This window comes from Schistocerca gregaria, unplaced genomic scaffold, assembly GCF_023897955.1.
Source record: "Schistocerca gregaria isolate iqSchGreg1 unplaced genomic scaffold, iqSchGreg1.2 ptg000286l, whole genome shotgun sequence".
NCBI lineage: Eukaryota > Metazoa > Arthropoda > Insecta > Orthoptera > Acrididae > Schistocerca > Schistocerca gregaria.
In genome coordinates this window covers 1067687-1090411 of record NW_026061776.1, presented here as the reverse complement: position 1 = coordinate 1090411, position 22725 = coordinate 1067687, and the positions used below count along the sequence as shown (strand labels likewise).

At 44.8% G+C, this 22725-nt stretch overlaps 1 protein-coding gene across 1 annotated transcript in view; it reads right to left on the bottom strand.

Annotated features, from left to right (window-relative positions):
• Nucleotides 1-17354, bottom strand: part of LOC126305238 (annexin-B12-like) — a 271275-nt gene extending 253921 nt beyond the window's left edge. Inside the window, exon 1 of the mRNA XM_049992027.1 lies at nucleotides 17295-17354. Coding sequence (XP_049847984.1) covers nucleotides 17295-17354 — 60 coding nt within the window. The remainder of the gene's footprint in view (nucleotides 1-17294) is intronic.
• Between the last annotated feature and the right edge of the window lie 5371 nt (nucleotides 17355-22725).

Here is a 22725-nt window from a genome sequence, read left to right as displayed (position 1 = left end):
AGTTGGCATCGTACTCGAAATGAGACAAATTCAGAACACTAGGATAGTACTCCGATTTGCATTTGAAAATTAACACTTTACTGCCTGCTGATGCGTTCCAAAACTTTCGTGGTCTGTGTCTTGGAACATATAAACTGGATCCTGCTCATTACACTGTCCTGTATGAAACCGGGGACCTAGAGACGACGGAGAGGCTTCGTCCCGCCGCAGCCCTCAGTGGTACACAACCCAACAGGCACAGCAGTCCACCCACCCCACCGCCACTCCACACCGAACCCAGATTTATTGTGCGGTTTGGCCCCTAATTGAACCCCCCCCCCCCCCCCCCTCCCTCGGGAACGTCTCATTCCAGACGAGTGTAACCCAAAATGTTTGCGCGGCCGAGTAATGATGGTGTACGCGTACGTGGAAACGCTGTTTGTGCAGCAATCGCCGACACAGTGTAACCGAGGCGGGATAAGGGGAACCATCCCGCATTCGTCGTGGTAGATGGAAAACCGCCTTAAAAACCATCCACAGGCTGGCCGGCACACTGTACCTCGACTGTGATCCGCCGGGCGGATTCGTGACGGGGACCGGCACGCCTTCCCTGTCAGGAAGCAGCGCGTTAGACCGCGCGGCTAGCCGGACGGGAGTTCATTACATTACTTCACATGGCTTCGCTGAAAACTACTAGAGCAGGATTGCAACGTATTACCTATACTGAACAACTTTAGTCCGTTGAAAGAGGCATTAGAGGTAGTATTGCTCACTGTTCATACAGCCATGTTGTTGCAAACAACAGATTCATGGCCAATTAATGATGACAAAATTGACAAATCTTACATTATACTCAACTCAGAGTCACGCTGAAGCCAAACCAAAGAAGTAAACTAAAGGAAGTGACATGTTTAGAAATAGAGAAAGTAGCACAGAATGAACTTAAAGTTGAGATCAGAAATCGTTTTACAGTACTGCTGGAAACAGAGGACTCAGATGTAAATCAGCAATGGGAAGAAATTATAAACGTGGTTACAAAGGCTGCAGGATCAGTCATTGTAAAAAGAGTGGCAAGGAAGAAGAAATGGTTCAATGAGATCTGTGAAGAGGCGGTCAACAGGAGAAAAGAATCCCGTGACAAGTGGTTACAGTCAGCAACTAATCAGACCAGTAAGGCAGAATTTGACAGAGTCCGAAGAGAACCGCAAGCGGTATTGCGGAGAGAAAAGAGGAAGTTCGTGAGTGGGGTTATTGCAGAAGCAGAAGAAGACTTCCAGGGAAGGAGGATAAAGAACATGTACAGAAAGGTCAACTATCCGAGGAAAACCTATAAACCTACTGAGAAAATGCCAAAGGAGAGATGCTGACAAATGAATATCAAATTGCAAAGAGATGGGAACACTTGTTAAATTATTAAGACCCACTGACACTCTTTAATTTCCCCCTACCACATACAGCAGATCTTGAATACCTACCGCCAACTGTAGAAGAGTTCAGAAAGCATATAAAACGGCTTAGAAAGGACAGAAGCCCAGGAGAAGATGGCATCCATGCTGAAATAATTCAGGAAGGGGGTGAATACCTTGTCGCAAGAATTCACAAATTAATAGAGACCATTTGTAACACTGAAAACATTCCAGAAGACTGGAGGAATGCACTAATCTGTCCCATCCACAAGAAGAATGACGGAATGGCATGTGAAAACAACCATGGTAACGCTCTGCTTAATATTTGTTATAAGATCTTCTCAAACTATCGTCTAGATCGAATCCAACCATTGGCAGACACTATTATTGTAGAATATCAAGGAGGATTTCGTCACGGGAGATCTACTATCGACCAAATCTTTGTCCTGCGCCAGATCGTAAAGTAAAGGTGGGAGTTTGGCCAAGAACTACACACTCTGTTTGTCGACTTCAGAAAAGCATATGATTCCATTCATCGGGAAAGTATACTGAGGTGTCTGGAAGAGTTTGGTTTTGCCAAGAAACTGGTAAGCCTCACGAAGGCCTGCCTGATGGATACTACAGCAAAGGTAAAAATTGGAAATAAGGTTACTGATTCATTCAAAATAAAAAACTTGGCTACGGCAGGGCAATGGACTATCACCAGCTCACATCTCGTGGTCGTGCGGTAGCGTTCTCGCTTCCCGCGCCCGGGTTCCCGGGTTCGATTCCCGGCGGGGACAGGGATTTTCTCTGCCTCGTGATGGCTGGGTGTTGTGTGTTATCCTTAGGTTAGTTAGGTTGAAGTAGTTCTAAGTTCTAGGGGACTGATGACCATAGATGTTAAGTCCCATAGTGCTCAGAGTCATTTGAACCATTTTTTTGACTATCACCTGTTCTTTTCAATCTCGCATTAGAGAAGGTAATTCGAGAGATGTCATCTAATGAACTCAGAGGAAACCAGACCGGGGATGTGAACACCTAGTGCCTCAGATATGCCGATGATATAGTGCTACTATCTGGGTCGCAAGAAGAATTAGGGGAAATGGCTGACATTCTGGAAACAACAGCGAGGAAAATTGGACTCCAAATCAATTGTTGCGGCCACATGTAGTAAGTGTTGCTTCACACAGTGGAGAATGGCATGACAGAGGCAGCCGGCGATCGTGGCATTGCGAAGTAGGCGCGGCACAGATATCCTTGCTGACAGTTGCAGTCTACCAACCGGCTGACGCAAGGGCGCATGCAGACCGAGCGCCGGGCGTAACCTAGAGAGTACTGAGTAAGGGAAGTGAGGCCAGTACGCTAAGTTACGGTGCAATATACTGCGGCAGGAATAACAAGAAGTTGCCACCGAGGGTAAGAAACGTCGTCCTGCCGGATATAAATAGTGGAGCACAGGCAGCAACGGGCAGAAGCCTTTAGGAAGCAGTTCGGATCTGCGGACGGACGTGGTCCGTGTGCGAATGTTCCATCTTCGTAGGTGGCGATTCCGGAAGTCTGTTCCAGCTCGGAGGAGTCATCCGTTCGCCGCCAGATGTCTATTTGAGCTCTGGGAGTCGGCCAGAGTCCGGTCGGCACCATGGCTGACTACCCACAGCGAGAACTTGCAGCAGGACCGGCAGCACAGGCGCCGCCGGGCTACTGGCGGCCGGACTCCACGGCAACCCGGCCCAAGGCGCGTGGTCCGTCCATGACGCGAGCTCGCGGACATTGCGACTGATGGCTCCCAGCCGCTGGTGCAGCAGGCGGCGGCAGCTGCGGGTGCCGTACTGGGCTGCCGAGCGGCGAGTTCCTCTCAACCACAGGGCATCCTGCTTCAGCGGAGCACTGGTGGCGCGCATTGTCGGAGAATCTACACAGCAGCAGCCAGGCGGAGGGATGCGCAGGGCTGTGCAGCGACGACGAGGGAAAAGTTGTAAAGAAAGCTCAATAAATAATTGTAAAACACCACGCCGTCTCAGTCTTTGGCGCAGCCAGTGTCTGCTGATAACGAGTACTGCAGAAGTCGTAACAAGTGGCCATCTGACCTAACACAATCGTGACACGGAATACATGGCTGTACACCGTAGACATAATGAAACTCGAGAACCACTTCCACCCTTACAGACAACTGAAGGTTGCTATCATCAAGTTAGGGGTTCCTAATAACTGGGCGCAGTATTCAGAGATGAACCATCCAATAAAACGGAGAGACAGGCAAGTCTACAGATAAATAACCGCTGTTAGCACGGCCTTAATGCACTCAAAAAATGTTCAAACGTGTGTGAAATCTTATGGGACTTAACTGCTAAGGTCATCAGTCCCTAAGATTACACACTACTTAACCTAAATCATCCTAAGGGCAAACACACACACCCATGCCCGAGGGAGGACTCGAACCTCCACCGGGATCAGCCGCACAGTCCATGACTCCAGTGACTCAAACCGCTCGGCTCATCCCGCGTGGCCTTTAATGCTCTCCTCAAAATCAAAAGTTTGTCAAGACATTTGAAAAAAAAATCTACAAAACACTCCCACAGTCAGTAGTACTATATGGATATGCCACCTGGAGTACAGCCACGCAAGGTTTGAACAGACTAATGATATTTGAAAGGAAAGTCCTTCGGAAGATTTTTGGACCAGTTTACGATAAAGAGGGTGAAGAATGGAGGATTCGTCACAATACAGAGTTGTGTGATATTTACGAAGAGGCGAACATCGTGGTTTTAATGAAAACACGACGACTCCGGTGGGCAGGGCACGTTGCTTGCATGCAGGATAACCGATGGCCAAAACTGTACTCAACACCAAGCCAACGGGCGGAAGGCCCGTAGGAAGATCTACAACTCGAAGGAATGACTGCGTATCCAAAGACTTTCAGAGAGTGGTACTGCTGGAAGGATGGCAGAAAGGAGCTGAAGACAGGCTGAAGCGGAGGCAATCTCTCAAAGCAGCGCACGGTCCATTGAGCCTAATCGCATAAAGTAAGTAAGTACATTATAATATTTTGACGTGAATAGCTTTTACAGTTGGGCAGTATTACAGTAGCTTCGAGTGTCCAATTTTGTATGGCTGTGGAAAATGTACCAGACGGTTCCGACATACGGAAGTTTTAGAAGTGTATGATAAATATTCTGTGACTACTCACGATTTTCATTCAGATTTACCTTTAAGTCCTGAAAAAACTGCCATCACCGTCCTGCAGTTACAGATAAAAGAAATTAATTTAGACTTTACATTATAAGAAACACTGTTACTACAGAAATCTGAAACTATGTTGCCAGTATGGATTGGTATTAAAAATATTCATAAAATTTTATCGTTTAGACAAGCTCCCTGGATGTAGCCATATATTGAGATGAATGCAGAAAAACATATGAGTGCAATGAAATAATCGAGACTGAGATTGATTGAACAGACACGATGGAAGAGTTACTGTAAAAATTTCATGGGGTAGAGATGCTTTCGTCGATGGACATAGAGGTCAGCTACCGGCAGGCTGAGCTTTACCCCAAGTGTTGGACGTTTACAGCATTCTTATGGACTTCGCTATAACTTTCGGAAATTGCTATTTGGTTAATGTACAATCCGCATCGTTTATACGTCTGTTGAGTATAGTCAGTCCTGATGAGCTGCGCAGAAAGGTCACCTTTTGTGTGGATGATGGGCTGACTGGGGAGAACTCATGGGAAGCACATAACTAAACCATAAGTGAGCCCCTGTGATTTCCCTAAACCACTTCAGGCAAATGCCGGGATGTTTCCTCTGAAAGGGCACGGCCGACTTCCTTCCCCATCCTTCCCTAATCCGGTGAGACCGATGACCTCGCTGTCTGGTCTCCTTCCCCGAAACCAACCAACCAACCAACCTATGTGAGCCCCTACAGGCATTCAAGAAGCATGAGATGACAGTCAACCAAAATAAGTCTGACTCAGGATGCAACTGTGTGATGTTTCTCGGGCATGTAATCAGTTCTGAAGGACTCCGGCCCAATCTAGAAAAGCTGAGGGCTATCCAATAGTATTCTGTACCAACAACGAGGCATCAAGTGTGCGCGTTCCTCAGTGTCACAAATTTCTATAAAAGATTTATTGATAGAAGTGTCAAAACCCCACATTTGAGTTGTAGAACCGGAAAGAAAACAGTCTGGGAATTGGGAACAAGGTGCAGCGGGAATTTGATACGTTGAAGGATGTATTACTAGGTTCGCCAGTCTTACTCTTTGCAGTCCTAGATAAGGACTTCAGACTCGACATGGATAGTTCCCAGGTCAGACTGGGGGCTCATCCACCCCAAGAAAAAGAAAGGGAATGCAAGACAGTACAGCTCACTGTGGCATTTGCAAGTAGAATGTTGACTAAGGCAGAAACAAAAAAGCTATTCTGTTACTGAACTAGAAGCTCTCGTCATTGTGTAGGGTTTCTCTCGATTCGGGTATTTCTTATACAGGAGGAATATTCACATGTACAGCAATCATAGGGCTTTTCAGTTCCTAATGATAGCCAAACTGACACTTGGAAGGCTAGCACACCGTGCATTATTCCGCGTCTCAATACATTACTTGCCCAGAAATGACAATGTCATTGTGGATCCGCTGTTGCATGCTCTACCATACCTGACCTAGTCTAATGATGCTCACCTACAGAAAAATCACATAAACGTGATGTACTTTAAGCATTAACCATTCAAAAATTACATCAGTATGACATAAGAAGATATTGCAAATGGACAGGACAATGATCCAGTATGGGTAGATGTGAAGGTAAAGCCTAGAGATAGGGATCAGTGAACATACAGTTTTCTATTCTAGCAAGAATCTCTTCTCTAAAGAAGTCAAACAGAGGCAGCTGGGTAGTTTGTATCCCAAGGAGTTAATAAACGAACTAATATGGTATATGCTTCTGACCCTTTCACAATTTGGACCGCTGCAAGTACTAAGTAGTGTGAGTCCGTATATTTCTCCAGTGTGGAGAACAGTATTTGGAGAGTACTGGCAATATGGAGAACTTGTACGCTGGCCAAACTATCAATTGCGGTGCTCAAGACTCAGCTAGATTGAGGGAAACTGTGGACACTGACCTGTTTCATCATCTTCCCTACTTTTCATGTCGGTTCGTATAATCGAGACTGAGACTGACTGAGCAGACATGATGGAACAGTTACTGTAAAAATTTCAGGGCCTAAAGATGATTTCGTCGATGGACATAAAGATCACCTACTGGCAGGCTGAACTTTGCCCCAAGTGTTGGACGTTTACAGCATTCTTATGGACTCCACTATCAGTTTGGGAAATTTTCATTTAGTTAATGCACCATCTGCATCGTTTATACGTGTGTTGAGCATGGGCTTAACCTCAAAGTATCTAACACTCACCGCATTGCATGGCACCATCACTAAATCTGTCATGAGGGTGATCGTGAAGACAGTTCAGAAAGAAGTCTAGAAGATAGAAAGGATCTTCTCCGACAACATGGCACAATTTCGGTCCAATAAATGGAGGAAGAATGGCAACGAAGGAAGATCATGACCATTTATACGTCCAGGTTTCACCTAGCCTTGAACCCATCAGAGAGGACCATGAAAGAGATAGGGAAATTATGCCGAATACAACTGTCACAGGCAGCATTGGTGGTGGCATGCTTACCTGGAAGAGTTTCAGATGATACTGAATGATTTGCCCCGGTGTCACCGGTACTGGCTCTAAAGAATAAACAACCAGTGTACAAGCTGAGCAAATCATTGCCTTTCCCACCAGATGAGAGATTATGCATTTGGACATAGTAAATCTACCGACTGAGAGAATCAGAAGTCAGACATGGAGAAGACGGGAGAAACGAAAGGGAACTTTCCAATAGTGTAATTTGGCAGTTATGTGTAAATTATTAATGAAAATACATAAATTATCAAAGAAATAGAAATTTCTCAACCGCAAGTTTTACAATGTATTCTCTGGACCATTCCAAGTATGAAGGTTAATTCAGCCAAATGCAGCAGAACTTGAAGCACTACATACAAAGCGGTTGTGTGCTGTGCACCATCTGAACAATTTAAAGTTGTTCGAGAATGAACAAAGTAGGGGTAGTGGCATGTTGTATAATGATGAATTATAAGGTTAAGGTTGACGTGATGGTAACTGTTCTGTTGTCATCTCAATTTAAGGTGCACGTGAATTTTCTATTGATGGGTATGTATTTCGATTGAAGAGTGGGAATTCTGTGTGTAATTTAGATAAACGGAAGTGCTGTTTAATGTTCCGTTGCCCTAGATGGACATTTCTCTAATGATGGGAGGAATATCAAACTAGTCACTGGGAGTCTTGTTGTAGTGTAACGTGCGATCACTGTGTTGAAATTGTTTGCCAGGGACGAAGGCTGCACCGACCTTATTGAGTGAAATTCCAGATGCAAGGAATGCCATGAGCTTCATTTTATGGTGAGAAGAAAGGGTCGTTTCAGAGAGGAGAGATGATTCTGAAACCGCTCAGGATGAGGCCGCTGGGGAACTGGCGATGTGCAACGCAAAACAGTTTTGTAAGTGATGAGTGTGAAGCAAAACATATGGAGCAGGATTCCAGGAAATATCAGAGACGAGAACAAGAATAGAACTCAGTCCCTATTTCAAGGAGCAGCAAAAAGGAGTGCCAACACCTAAGTGAACAACCGAACAATGGAATGTATGCCTGTGCCACTACCTCTGCGAATATAGGTGGTACATATTTTATCTATCACATTTCGATTTTGTGTGCGAGAGATGTATACATTATTTTTGAAAATGTTGTAGAGTCAGTCCACAGACCCATATTTAAAGGAATCCTGATTTCTAAGGCCAAATACTTGAAGAGAAGAAAGAGAAAATAAGGCACTGATGATAGCTTCACTGGATAGTAATTAAAAGTCTGCCGGCACATAATGATGAAGACAGTTTTGAGTAGATGGGGAAGATACTAAGGAGGAGAAAAACTGGATGAAGGAGAAAGGTTTTTCTACCGATTCTGGTAGTTATTTGAGTAACTGAATTTCGCAGTATACACTCCTGGAAATGGAAAAAAGAACACATTGACACCGGTGTGTCAGACCCACCATACTTGCTCCGGACACTGCGAGACGGCTATACAAGCAATGATCACACGCACGGCACAGCGGACACACCAGGAACCGCGGTGTTGGCAGTCGAATGGCGCTAACTGCGCAGCATTTGTGCACCGCCGCCGTCAGTGTCAGCCAGTTTGCCGTGGCATACGGAGCTCCATCGCAGTCTTTAACACTGGTAGCATGCCGCGACAGCGTGGACGTGAACCGTATGTGCAGTTGACGGACTTTGAGCGAGGGCGTATAGTGGGCATGCGGGAGGCCGGGTGGACGTACCGCCGAATTGCTCAACACGTGGGGCGTGAGGTCTCCACAGTACATCGATGTTGTCGCCAGTGGTCGGCGGAAGGTGCACGTGCCCGTCGACCTGGGACCGGACCGCAGCGACGCACGGACGCACGCCAAGACCGTAGAATCCTACGCAGTGCCGTAGGGGACCGCACCGCCACTTCCCAGCAAATTAGGGACACTGTTGCTCCTGGGGTATCGGCGAGGACCATTCGCAACCGTCTCCATGAAGCTGGGCTACGGTCCCGCACACTGTTAGGCCGTCTTCCGCTCACGCCCCAACATCGTGCAGCCCGCCTCCAGTGGTGTCGCGACAGGCGTGAATGGAGGGACGAATGGAGACGTGTCGTCTTCAGCGATGAGAGTAGCTTCTGCCTTGGTGCCAATGATGGTCGTATGCGTGTTTGGCGCCGTGCAGGTGAGCGCCACAAGCAGGACTGCATACGACCGAGGCACACAGGGTCAACACCCGGCATCATGGTGTGGGGAGCGATCTCCTACACTGGCCATACACCTCTGGTGATCGTCGAGGGGACACTGAATAGTGCACGGTACATCCAAACCGTAATCGAACCCATCGTTCTACCATTCCTAGACCGGCAAGGGAAATTGCTGTTCCAACAGGACAATGCACGGCCGCATGTATCCCGTGCCACCCAACGTGCTCTAGAAGGTGTAAGTCAACTACCCTGGCCAGCAAGATCTCCGGATCTGTCCCCCATTGAGCATGTTTGGGACTGGATGAAGCGTCGTCTCACGCGGTCTGCATGTCCAGCACGAACGCTGGTCCAACTGAGGCGCCAGGTGGAAATAGCATGGCAAGCCGTTCCACAGGACTACATCCTGCATCTCTACGATCGTCTCCATGGGAGAATAGCAGCCTGGATTGCTGCGAAAGGTGGATATACACTGTACTAGTGCCGACATTGTGCATGCTCTGTTGCCTGCGTCTATGTGCCTGTGGTTCTGTCAGTGTGATCATGTGATGTATCTGACCCCAGGAATGTGTCAATAAAGTTTCCCCTTCCTGGGACAATGAATTCACGGTGTTCTTATTTAAAATTCCAGGAGTGTAGTTTGTGCAATGAACATAAGTTTCCTGAGTCATAAGTGACTATCAGCAAGCATCAGTGGGAATGTCAGAACATGGCATGCGGCTTTGTTGCTTAGAGTCTTAGGAGAGGCTTGACGCTCCATTGACAAGTGTGTCTCACAAACGTTTGTAAATAACAGTAGCTCGGGATATTTATACGTGATTGTATGTTAGGTTCTGAATAGTTAACAATGGCATTTTTCTTTCCCAATACCAGCCACATGTGGAATCCCCACCTTAGTAACACCTACAGTATTTGTGTAATGTACAATTACACTGAAGAGCCAAAGAAACTGGTACACCTGCCTAATATCGTGTAGGGCCTTCGCAAGCATGCAGAAGTGCCTCACCTGGACGTGGCATGGACTTGACTAATGTCTGAAGTAGTGGTGGAGTGAACTGACACCATGAATCCTGCAGGGCTGTCCATAAATCCGTAAGTACGATAGGGTGGAGATCTCTTCTCATCAGCATTTTGCAAGGCATCCCACATATACACAATAATGTTCATGTCTGGGGAGTTTGGTGGCCAGCGGAACTGTTTAAACTCAGAAGAGTGCTCCTGTAGTCACTGTGTAACAATTCTAGACGTTTCGGCTGTCGCATTATCCTGCTGGAATTGGCCATGTGGTGCCGCATTATCCTGATGGAATTTCCCAAGTCTGTCGGAATGCGCAATGTACATGAAAGGATGCAGGTGATCAGACACGATGCTTATGTACGTGTCACCTTTCAGAGTCGTATCTAGGCATAGCAGGGGTCCCATACACTCCAATTGCACACACCCTACGCTATTACAGAGCCTCCACCTCCTTGAAATATTCCCTGCTGACATGCAGCGTCCATGGACTCATGATGTTGTCTCCATACCTCTACACGTCCATGCGCTCGATACACTTTGAAACGAAACTCGTTCGACCAGGCAACATGTTTCTAGTCATCAACAGTCCAATGTCGGTGTTGATGGGCTCAGGAGAGGCATAAAGGTTTGTGTCGTGCAGTCATCAAGGTTACACGAGTGAGCCTTCGTCTCCGAAAGCCCATATCGTTGATGTTTCGTTGAACGGATCGCACGCTGACACTTGATGATGGCCCAGCATTAAAATCTTTAGCAATTTGCTAAAGGGTTGCACTTCTGTCACGTTGAACGATTCTCTTCATTCGTTGATGGTCCTGTTCTTGCAGGATCTTTCTCCAGCCGCAGCTATGTCGGCTATTTGATGTTTTACCGGATTCTTGATATTCACAATACACGCGTGAAATGGTCGTACTGGAAAATCGCCACTTCATCGGTACCTCTGGTATACCGTGTCCCATCGCTTGGGCGCCCGCTAAAACACCACGTTAAAACTCACTTAAATCTTGATAACCTGCCTTGTAGCAGCAGTAACCGATCTAACAACTGCGTCATACACTTCTCTCATACAGGTTTTGCCGACTGCAGCGCCGTATTCTGCCTGCTTTCATGCACTGAAGCGCCAAAGGAACTGGTATGGGCATGCGTATTGAAATACAGACAGATGTAAACTCGTGAAATGGTCGTATGGGAAATTCCCCAATTAATCGCAACGACGGAGGTGCTGTGTCCCATCGCTCATGCGCTGACTATAATACCACGTTCAAACTCACTTAAACTCGATAACCTGACATTATAGCAGCAGTAACCGATTTAACAACTACGCCAGATACTTGTCTTACTTTGGTGTTGCCGATCGCAGCGTCATATTCTGCCTGTTTACATATACCGAAGCGCAAAAGAAACTGGTATAGGCATTCGTATTCAAATACAGAAATATATAAAGAGGCAGAATACTCTTTAAATATCGTTTGTCATAGCTAATGCGTATTTAATATGCTGTACTGAATGATGTAGATAAATGCACTTATTTGGGATTGGCTTTAACTGTGCGCTGTCAACCAAGTGGGCCTCTAGCTTTTCTTTGGAATATATACTTTTTTGTAATAACATTTGTATCTGGAATATTTTTGTTTGATTTTTTTCAATTACCCTAGTAAAAAAGAAAGACAGAGAGAGAGAGAGAGAGAGAGAGAGAGAGAGAGAGAGAGATGAAATTTACGAAGGCAGTGCAGAATGTTTTGTGCTGTATAAACCAGAAAGTGGATTGACATTTTCTGATGAGGCAGTACAGTATTTGATAAACGCTTTAGCAGAGTATAAAGCAGAGAAAAATGAAATTTACTGATGAGACATATGAAGCCGAAAGAGAGGGAGGGAGGGAGGGAGAGAGAGAGAGAGAGAGAGAGAGAGAGAGAGAGAGAGAGAGAGATCAATTTTACAGATAATGATGACGAGGCAGATGTGGAAATAATGCAGATAATTATTTTTTATGCTATGTGTGCACATGTGAAATGAAATTTAATGATGAGAGAGTGCAGTATTTGGTCTAAGTGTTTTTCTTCGTAGTGAGATGTGAAAAAGAAAGAGAGTTAGAGAGATGAATAGCGCCAATTTAAGCAGTTTGTATGGAGTTTAGGTAATTTTTAGTAATACTGTAATACTGATAATACATTTTTTAATATCATACTTACGTATTTTTCGACATACTGTGGTATTTGTTATATTTGTTGCAACATGGTGACATCTTACGCAATTCACGTTGAGGTGACAAATTTTTTTGTTGTAGGCGCCCATATGAAACGACCAGTGCATTATTTGGCATGAACATTTTGAACATGGTGCCATACTGGATAGTAACAGCAGAGAAGGGAGAGGGGCTATAAAGCATAACTGGGCAAGTTCCTCTATCTTGGATTTTTTTTAAATTTGTCACCATCGCCATCTTATACATTTCCAAATTTCTTGCATTTTAAAATTCCCACCAGCATCATCTGGCAGTTTTGAATTTCCGTCCAGTACTGGCTTAGATTTTTTGGCAACTGTAGCTCCAACCCGCAGTGGACGCTTGAACTGTGTGCTGTAATGTCTATTAAATGTAGTTATTACACTCATCATTGAATTTATGAATGATTACTGCTACAAGAGATTTATAAATGAGTATTTTTTTATTTTGCTTGTTTTCACTCACTGATGAGTTAAACAATAAATTTTTATGTGGTACACAACTTACAGGGATAGAATTTCAGAATGCAAAGGTATCTTACAAGAATTCTGCCTGTTATTATTTTTAGATTATTCTACAAAAAACTTTATATATTTTGACATCTGCTTCACAGTACATACACTTGTTAACGTATTTTGTCGTCACTGATATTTTTCTTTTCACGAAAATAATTCAATGCATGCATATAATAACAGGATGAAACCAAGCTTTACAAAGAACAAGTTGCAGAGAATTTCGACAAAATAGCATCTGTACAAAGACTTCAAGGGCTTATCATTAGCATAGAAAGAAGTCAGATTATGGTTACCAGATTTCAGAATGCCAAAAAAGGGCATTTTCCATATTTTAGGAAGAAAAAAGAGGACACTTTCTATTTCTTGAATTATTACATAAGAAACAAAAAATAAAATCATTCACACATTTCACACACCAACAACACTTTAGAATTCACGTAGTTTGCATTTGACACAATCTTTTTGAAACTTACTTTTCTTGACACAAATATTTAAAAAAGTTACTACAATCCAAATTTCTAAAATTAAATTTCACCATTGCAATCCCCCTTTCAGAGTCAATAGTGAATCTGTTTATCTCCTTTGTCTGCTGTGCCTGTATTATGGAGGACAACCTCTCAACACAAGCATTATGGGCTGGCAACGGGAAGATGAATTGTGCAGTTTTAATTAACCCACTAAACTGTTCCTCACTACTATATGATGCAACATACTTGCACCATTTCTTATGGGCCAGTTGTAAGGTGTCAGGAAAATCCAACACCTTCCATGAAAACCCTGACATGATGAGCAAATCCAGTAGTATGTCACATAGCTCCGAATAAATCGTGACATTAAATTAACCAAAGTAATACGAGTAACGAGTGAGCAAATGGAATACCACAGACTAACACAAGAATGCCTAAATGCATGTCGTACCTTCCCACCGTGAGACCGACGCAGTTCTGAGGGGAGAAACGAGAACAGAAGCCGAGAGCAGAACTGTGATAAGCTAGAAGGCCCTACGTTAAGGGATGGACTGGACACCCACGTCGCCAGCCTACCTGTAAGACTACCATCCGCAAGTTTCACCCCCCAGCCCATGTTAAAAGCTAGAGCCCTCCAGAAAAACAGTATAGATCTTACGATAACACAAAAAGGGTCACTACCACCCGCAGGTTTTAGCGTGAGACTTTTTCGTGTGTCTGTTACATTAGGACCACCCCCAGCCCATGTTAAAAGATAGAGCCCTCCAGAAGAACAGTATAGATCTTACGATAACGCTAAAAGGACCACACCAGCTGCAGGTTTTAGCGTGAGACTTTTTAGCGTCTCTGTTACGTTGCAAACTTTAAAAACATTGCCCCACCACGAAAAGTATAACGTTTCTCATTGGATAGACAGAATTTTTGTAGGCGGAGCTTAAGGTTAACATTGAGACCCTGATTGTTCAGATGAAAACACAGCCAGATAGTTTTTTTAAACCAACTTCGGTAAATTGTAGTAAGGAGAAGTTAGGTAAGAGTTGCTTCCGAGATGGCGAGGTGAGCGGAGCTGTGCTGCCCGCCGCTGCCCTGGCGCTGCCTAAACACCGACAAGGTAATGAACGCACGCGATGCCGCATTTTTGAGCGCAGAAGGCTTCACTCAGAACTTCAGAAGTCTCATCTGTTACACCCCCTTTTTTGTGTAATACTAGTGTCGATCGTTAATTAAAACTCATGGTGTTCGCATTTGCCACTTAAAGAACAGATCTGAAACGCGATGATTTTTCTTTTATATAGTTATTGAGAAGCCACATCAGCCACTGTAATTTACGACAAGTTAAATAAGTAATTAAAGATAATTGAGGGTCACTGTAGACCATTTTGATAGTTTTCTCTTTTGTGAAACTTAAATTAAACCTAGATTATAGATGTGATATGGCATAGGTCATCCTTCGATCGATTGTAGAACTTGGAAACCCATTCAGGGTATATACGTTCACATTTTTGTTGAACGCAGTTGGTTTTTACCATCTTGTATTAAAACATTTCCTTTTATCAATAGTGCAATTTATAAACGATGGTTTGTGAGTAGAATAAAATTGCCAATGGTAAACTTAACTGCTTTTTCGACGTTATTTTACCAGCTAACTAAAAATAGGAAAGCCTTGAACCCTTTCCACTAAATTTAGTTAGTATTAAGATTCTTTTACAGGGAGTGCAGTGGAGCTGACGCTGAGATCATTAAGTATTTGGTTATATCATCGCATAAGCAAAATACACAAAATATACAAACTGAGTAGTCCATGCGCAACATAAGCAACATCAAGGAGAGTGTGAACTGAGGAGCGCCGTGGTCCTGTGGTTAGCGCGAGCAGCCGTACGAGAGGTCCTTGATTCAAGTCTTCCCTCGACTGAAAAGCGTAAAATTTTATTTTCAGTTTGTCACATAAACTCTTATGTTTTCATCAATTTTTGGGAGTGATTATCACATCCACAAGAAAACCTAAATCGGGCAAGGTAGAAGAATCTTTTTACCCATTCGCCAAGTGTACAAGTTGGTGGGTCGACAATATATTCCTGTCATGTGACGCATATTCCGTCACCAGTGTCATATAGACTATATCAGACGTGTTTTCCTGTGGAGGAATCGGTTGGCCTATGACCTTGCGATCAAATATTTTCGGTTCCCACTGGAGAGGCACGTCCTTTCGTCTACTAATCGCACGGTTTTGCGGTGCGGTCGCAAAACACAGACACTGAACTTATTACAGTGAACAGAGACGTCAATGAATGAACGGACAGATCATAACTTTGCAACAATTAAGAAAGTAACTCTTCATTCGAGGGAAGACTTGAACCAAGGACCTCTCGTTCCGCAGACGCTCACGCTAACCACGGAACCACGGCGCTCCTATGCTCACACAATCCTTGATGTAGCCTATGTTACGCATAGACTACTCAGTTTGTATGTTTCGCTAAATTTTTTCATAGTTCCACACAACTTCTTCCTGTTTTCGCGATTGATCTGTGTTCAGTTTTTCAAGGCCTATTCATTGTGCCAACTTATAACTAAATCTGAGGGGGGTGCGATGAGGAGGTTCCCTTGTTAGAATGATTGTTCCTGTCATATTCCTGAATATTGAGACACCCTGTGTTAGGTTGAATAGGGCAGACGGTTTTGGAACGTCTTCTCTTGACCGTGGGACAGCTGTTTGGGCCCTGTGAGCTTGTTAGTATTTGATCAGGTTCCACAGATGTTATTTCCTTGAAATTCACGTCGAAAGTTCTTTCCAATGCCACAGAGAAAGGATAAAATTCTGTCAAAAGAAAAACAAAAGTGAGGTCAGATTTGTGGTAACGTATCGGTACCACCCCATGGGCGTCAAAGCTGAGGACGGAACTGCAAGTTTCTGTGAGGCGACGATAGCGGCGGACCTAATGGCACACGCCCTTTGGGCCACGTGTCCAGTGGCTCCGTACCGTGGGCCCACTCGCACCTGGAACCTCCTCGGGAAGTGACGCCACTCAGACACCGCCTGGTCGCGGCACCGACCCCATCGTTCGTGCTTTAGTTCAGAGAGCCTCTTAGTTGTTGACATTGAGAGCTGGACTCTATTTCTTGCTGGATTATTTATAATGAATCTACGTACGTATGTTAAGTAAATCTTCTGTTCACTGTGCTAGCTTGTTCGCTAATCTTCTCCGCTCCTGTCCAGCTTTCCTAAGAGGGCAGTTGTTGCATAATGCTGCAGCCCATTTCTTCTTATAGTCGTGTACGATGTCGTACACAGCAATATTCAGTAGATATGAACATTATAAATTACTCATGTACATCAAAAATTGGCCACGTTGCCCTCTATAAGTTAAAGACACGCGCACCTCCAAATACTTGTTCTTTCTGAGCATATCTTGCGATGTCTGTCTTAACTGCTTCACAGTGGATATCAACAAAATACAAACACATTGATAATTGCTGAGTGGGAAGATATTCTCCTCGCCCTCGTATCTAAATCCTTGTCTGACAATACTGACTTGTTCCGACAACAGCCTATAAAATTTCAAAAAAAATGTTCAAATGTGTGTGAAATCTTGTGGGACTTGTCACTAGTCTCTAAGCTTACACACTACTTAACCTAAATTATCCTAAGGACAAACACACACACCTATGCCCGAGGGAGGACTCAAACCTCCGCCGGCACCAGCCGCACAGTCCACGACTGCAGCGCCCTAGACCGCGGTCTTATAAAATTTGCCCACCAATTATGCCGACGTGGAAAAGCAGTGTAAAAGTGGAATGCCATGTGTTCGCTGAGGTGCACTGTTGCAGGATACAGTGGAATGGGTGTAGAGAACTTACGCTGGACGAATGAGGGTGCGCGTAGCGGCCGCAGCACCACCGCCGACCTGCTTCTCCCATCGCTGCTGACTGCACTGCAGAGACGGCCGCTCGATGCCATGGATTTTCCGATATACTGCCGCAGTTAATGTAATGACGAAATCGCGTGTGTGTGCGCACTGTATACCCTTTCACTTCCGCCTTCGGCTTATCTTCACTGGTAGCGAACATCACGAAAAGAAAGAAAGCCGTTGCTGAAATCATCCTCGTATCCATTTATTTCAGCTCGTTGCCAGGTTATGTCAGCAGACTGAGAAGGGTGGCTTCACACCGTCACAGGAATGTTCCATAAGGAGTTCGGAGGAGATCCCAGCCTCACGAGTAGCAGCCCAAATCCAACTAATGGTTAGCCTCGGTTGGGGCACGATGACACCTCGATACTTTTACATTTCCCGCGGACTAATTTGACTGCACAACATTTTGTGGAGTTGAGCCTGCACGAGTGAACTGAGGATTGCAAGTGGGCCTACGAAAATAACGCGTGAAGTCCTCATTGATAGTGAAAGACTGAGTTATCTGTTACCTTCGCTGCGGATGAAACCGACTTCGCCTATTTTCATGAACTGCCGCCAACAGGTACCGTAGTGGCATACGTAGCTACCAGAGCGCCATCTATGTCTACTCTTTGGCACAGAATGCTCAAGCCAAAAGGCATAGTGTGCTGCAAACATGTGCAGCAAGCAGGCAACCACACTGCACAGGATCGTCGTATCTTGAGGGCAGCAGTGGTAGATACTACAGCTGCCACAGCACAGATAAGAGAGTCAGAGAGCCCAGAAATATCAATAGGAACACGAGCTGTTGCGAACCGGTTATTAGCAGTCGGACTACAGACACGCATACCATCATACAGAATGGTGCCTTCAGAGGACCACTTAGAAGACAGAATGGCGCTCCGTAGTCTTCAGTCGTCAGAACAGATAACACTAACTGAAACACTCCAATGCTTTATTACATGATATAGTGTGGTGTGCGTACTGTAAGACCTTCGGTACACACACCATCAGATTATTTGACTTGTCGCTCTAACGAAGTAGGCGAGTGTCAGCAATATGTCTCGTGGTCTTATCGTGGCGTGTTTATCTTCTGCTGTTAGGTCAGACGATAGAAACGCCACTTGCACACTTAGAGTAGCAGATTGACGGTGACTAACTTTAAACAGAACTTGATTAATTTTCTCACATTTATTAAAATAATAAAAATCATAGAGATTACGTAACTTGATTCTGGATGCTGTTTACAATTGACAATCTGAAGTTCCTTTGGTCTTGGTACGTTAATCTTATTCTCACATATCCCTGATACTTGACAAAGTGTCTATAAATTTCTCTTCATAGCTATGTACAGGAATATGATAATCTTATTAGGCGCAGACTGAAACTTGACTATAGACTAATGCAGACAGATGCAGACTGACTGATCGGAGGTCTGTACACTCGTTATAATACCTCACGCGTTCAGGCATCACTGCACGAGTGTGATCTGCGAGTAGAAAAGGTTCTACGTTAGCAGCAATCTCATTGGTTGCGTTACATATTAATACGTTGATAGGCGGAAGCAGAATTTGGTCTGTCTCTAAGACAGCGCCATCTCGTAGTGCGGAGACGGACAAGCGCTGCGCCTGCGCTGTTGTGCTTAGCGGGGCGCGCTCTAGTGGGAAAGTTGTGTACGCGCTGACTACGCGGAACTATGTACACAACATATAGATTTTTTGGGTTGGGTTATTTGGAGGAAGAGACCAAACAGCGAGGTTATCAGTCTCATGGAATTAGGGAAGGATAGGGAAGGAAGTTGGCTATGCCCTTTCAAAGGAATCATCCCAGCATTTGCCTGGAGCGATTTAGGGAAATCACGGAAAACCTAAATCAAGATGGCCGGACGCGGGATTGAACCGTCGTCCTCCTGAATGCGAGTCCAGTGTGCTACCACTGCGCCACCTCTCTCGGTCTACAGTTTTTTTTAAAAATCTTATTACCTACTGAATTTTTCACGAAAAGGAGGCGAACAAGGCATTCCGTTAAATTTAATTGTCTCCTATGCCTCAGGCACGCCTGAAAGACATACCTGAAATCAGGACTTTTTCTACTGGTTCAGTTTAAGTTGACGCTTGTATGTGGATGGTATGTTTAGTTCGGTATTATCTATTAGAAGATAAGCACACCGGACTGAAAATTAGCCTCCTCTGGTTCATATCACACTAATACTACGTAACACTGCCTCTTTTGATAATGGAATCAGTTCGGCGAGTATGAGGGACCACAAGCTTTTTTTTGTTTTTTTCAGATAAGCCATATCCACATGAATCCACTAATTGGTGCTTAGATCGTATAGAATTACAAAACTGCGAGATGTGTCTTATTTCGTTTCATCCGCAGTTCGAAGTACACTGCCGGAAAAAAATAGCACACCTGGAAAGACGGCGTCGATTTTGATCCGATGTCACCAAATACGGCCTAGGGGATAGAAGATGTACTGATACTGGTTTCAACGTTGTCCGCCAACAGATAACGTAGTGGCATACGTAGCGACCAGAGCGCCATCTATGTCTACCCTTTGGCAAGGTATGCTCACAGCCAGAAGGATTGGTGTGCTACAAACATGTGAAGCAAGCAGGCAACCAAGCCACGAAGACGAACTCGTGCTGCCTACAACCAGCTGAGTGAGTCTGAAAGGGGCCAAATTGTGGCCTTCCTTTCGGAGAACTGCCACACGAGTTGGACGTGCTGCGTCAGTTGTGCAACGGTGTTAGTATCAATGATCACGCGAACATTCTCACACTCGTGCACTAGGTTCTGGACGTCCACACTGCACAGACGCCCCCAGGATCGTCGTATCGTGAGGGCAGCAGTGGTAGATACTACAGCCGCCACAGCACAGATGAGAGCCCAGAAATATAAATAGGAACACGAGCTGTTGCGAACTGGTTATTAGCAGTGGGACTAGAGCCACGCACACTACACCATCGACGTATACGGCTTGAGTGGTGGCGTCAGAGGACCACTTAGAAGACAGCATGGCGCTCCGTAGTCTTCATCGATGAAAGCACATTCTGCCTGCACGCAAGTGATGGTCGTTTGCCCATACGACGTAGACCTAGTGAGCGCTCTCTCGTAGAGAGAGCTTTATGGTCTGGAGCGCGGCAAGCTACAACTCTAGTTCACTTTTGGTGTTTCTGGAGGGGGCGCTAACCAGTTCTCGGTACGTGCAGAATGTTGTTCGATCCGTTCTTTTGTCGTTCTTGCAGAAGGAAGGTGATGTGTTGTTTGAACAGCGTCCACGCACTGCCCATGAAACTCGAAGTGCTTTGCGAGATGTGCAGCAGCTGTCCTGGCCAGCACGATCTCCGGTCTTGTCTCCAACCGAGCACGAGTGGGATATGAGGGGCGAGAAGTGACTCGTCGACCAACAACTCTTACAGAACTACGTGAGTACTACTGGATACTCCTTTATAAACAACAAAAAATGTTTAGTTTCATGCCCTCTGTTATTTAAAAAAAAAACAGAGTTAGTTAATGTGGTACTTCCTGTATAGTGTTCTACTACAATCAAAATAATTTGGAATGTAGTGAACCATGTCTCTCATTTTCACTCTAATCGGATGAATCATTAATGAATGTGCAAAGCTTAAATATATCGAGAAAAAATATCAGCACTATTATAAGGGCGATCAAAAGATTTCTCTTCGAAGGCCATACACTCCAGAATCAGTATGTCAATCAGGCAAAATCGCCGTGGGCACTGAAGCAGTCATTCCACCGACGCACCAGGTTGAAATACCCGTTTGGTTAAATGCTGTGTCCTAATGCCCGAAGAAATCTGTAATTGCCTCCTGCACATCCTCTACCGACAGGAGTTGTCGATCCTTAAGGCCGTTTTTAAGGAACGGAAGGCGAATACTCTCATGGGAAGAGATCAGGACATTCTCCGATGGATGTCTATGACTGTTTGTCCTTCGGCAGCCAGAAAAAGAATAACAGCACGTTGGACACGTCTGGACGCATTTGGTAATAATGTCGCGACAGTTCACATTTCCACATTTATTGCACACACATTGGTCCTTTGCCTACGTATCGGTGCTTCTGCACCCACATCGGAGTCATGTTATGTTGCATATACGCTGCGACAACACCCTCAAACGAAAACTTTTCGATCGCTCCTTGTAATGAGTATTGGTTTGAACAGTATTGATGGAAACAGTTACCAGGAACAGAAGACCACCATAGCTAGGCAAATGGGTGATAGCCCGACCGAGACCTACACGACAAGACAGTAAACTGGTGTGACTGACAAATTTCCAAGTTCGACTTCAGATGTTACTCAGTAATCAATTATTGTAAAGTGTGTATACAGACCAGTTAATTTAATTTTTAATTGATTTAGTTTACTTTCACTTCACTTTAAAACAATTTTTGTATGGCAGCGATGTCCAGTGCCAGTGAGGCTACGGTATTGAGTGATCTGCCCCACTCGTTCCCGGCATCGTCACATATCAGCGTCACTGACTGAATGTAAAAGATGCGTATAGCTACACATAATTCGGAAATAAGAGCGAAATTTTAAGCTTGTGCATCTTATTCAAGAGGTCTAAAGTTTCCGAAGTTCAAATTTTTAAATATGAATTTTTTTCAAATATTTAATGTCTTCTTCAAAGTCTGTTGTTGCATCATTATGGTATTCATTGATAAATAACGTCCGAGCAGTGTAAGGCGCTGCAGTCATGGACTGTGCGGCTGGTCCCGGCTGAGGTTCGAGTCCTCCTTCGGGCATGGGTGTGTGTGTGTTTGTCCTATGATAATTTAGTTTAAGTAGGGACTGATGACCTTAGCAGTTAAGTCCCATAAGATTTCACACACATTTGAACATTTTTGAGAACTACGTGAACAGGTCGAGCAAGCGGTGTGTAACATATCCCAGGACAGCATTCGCCATCTGCATGATGGACTGGATGCCAGAGTCAGCGCCTGCACTGCCGCCCGAGGAGGCTACTCCACGTACTCATATGGGTGTTTCAGCATGGGTCGATACCTGGCACCACAGAACCGCCTGTGCTACTGATCTGTAAATGTAATAATTTCATGTACTCCATGTGCACTGTTGCAACAATAAATCTTGAGTACATTGGAAACCGCTATAAGGGTGTGCTACTTTCTTTCCGGAAATGTAGCTCCATACATTTTCTATAGGTTTAACAACGGCGATGTAGGAGGCCAGTCGAAGTGCAATATGGTCGCCAAACTAGGAATTATGCACCACAGTGAACAAGGCTGTTGTCAGCTTGGAAGGTGGATGTGTTCACGCTATTTTCTTCATGCAGCTGTAGAAGAAAGGACAACAACTGGTCATCGATAATGTTCAAATAAACGCCCTGTTTCGTGTCCGCGGTAGCCTGAAT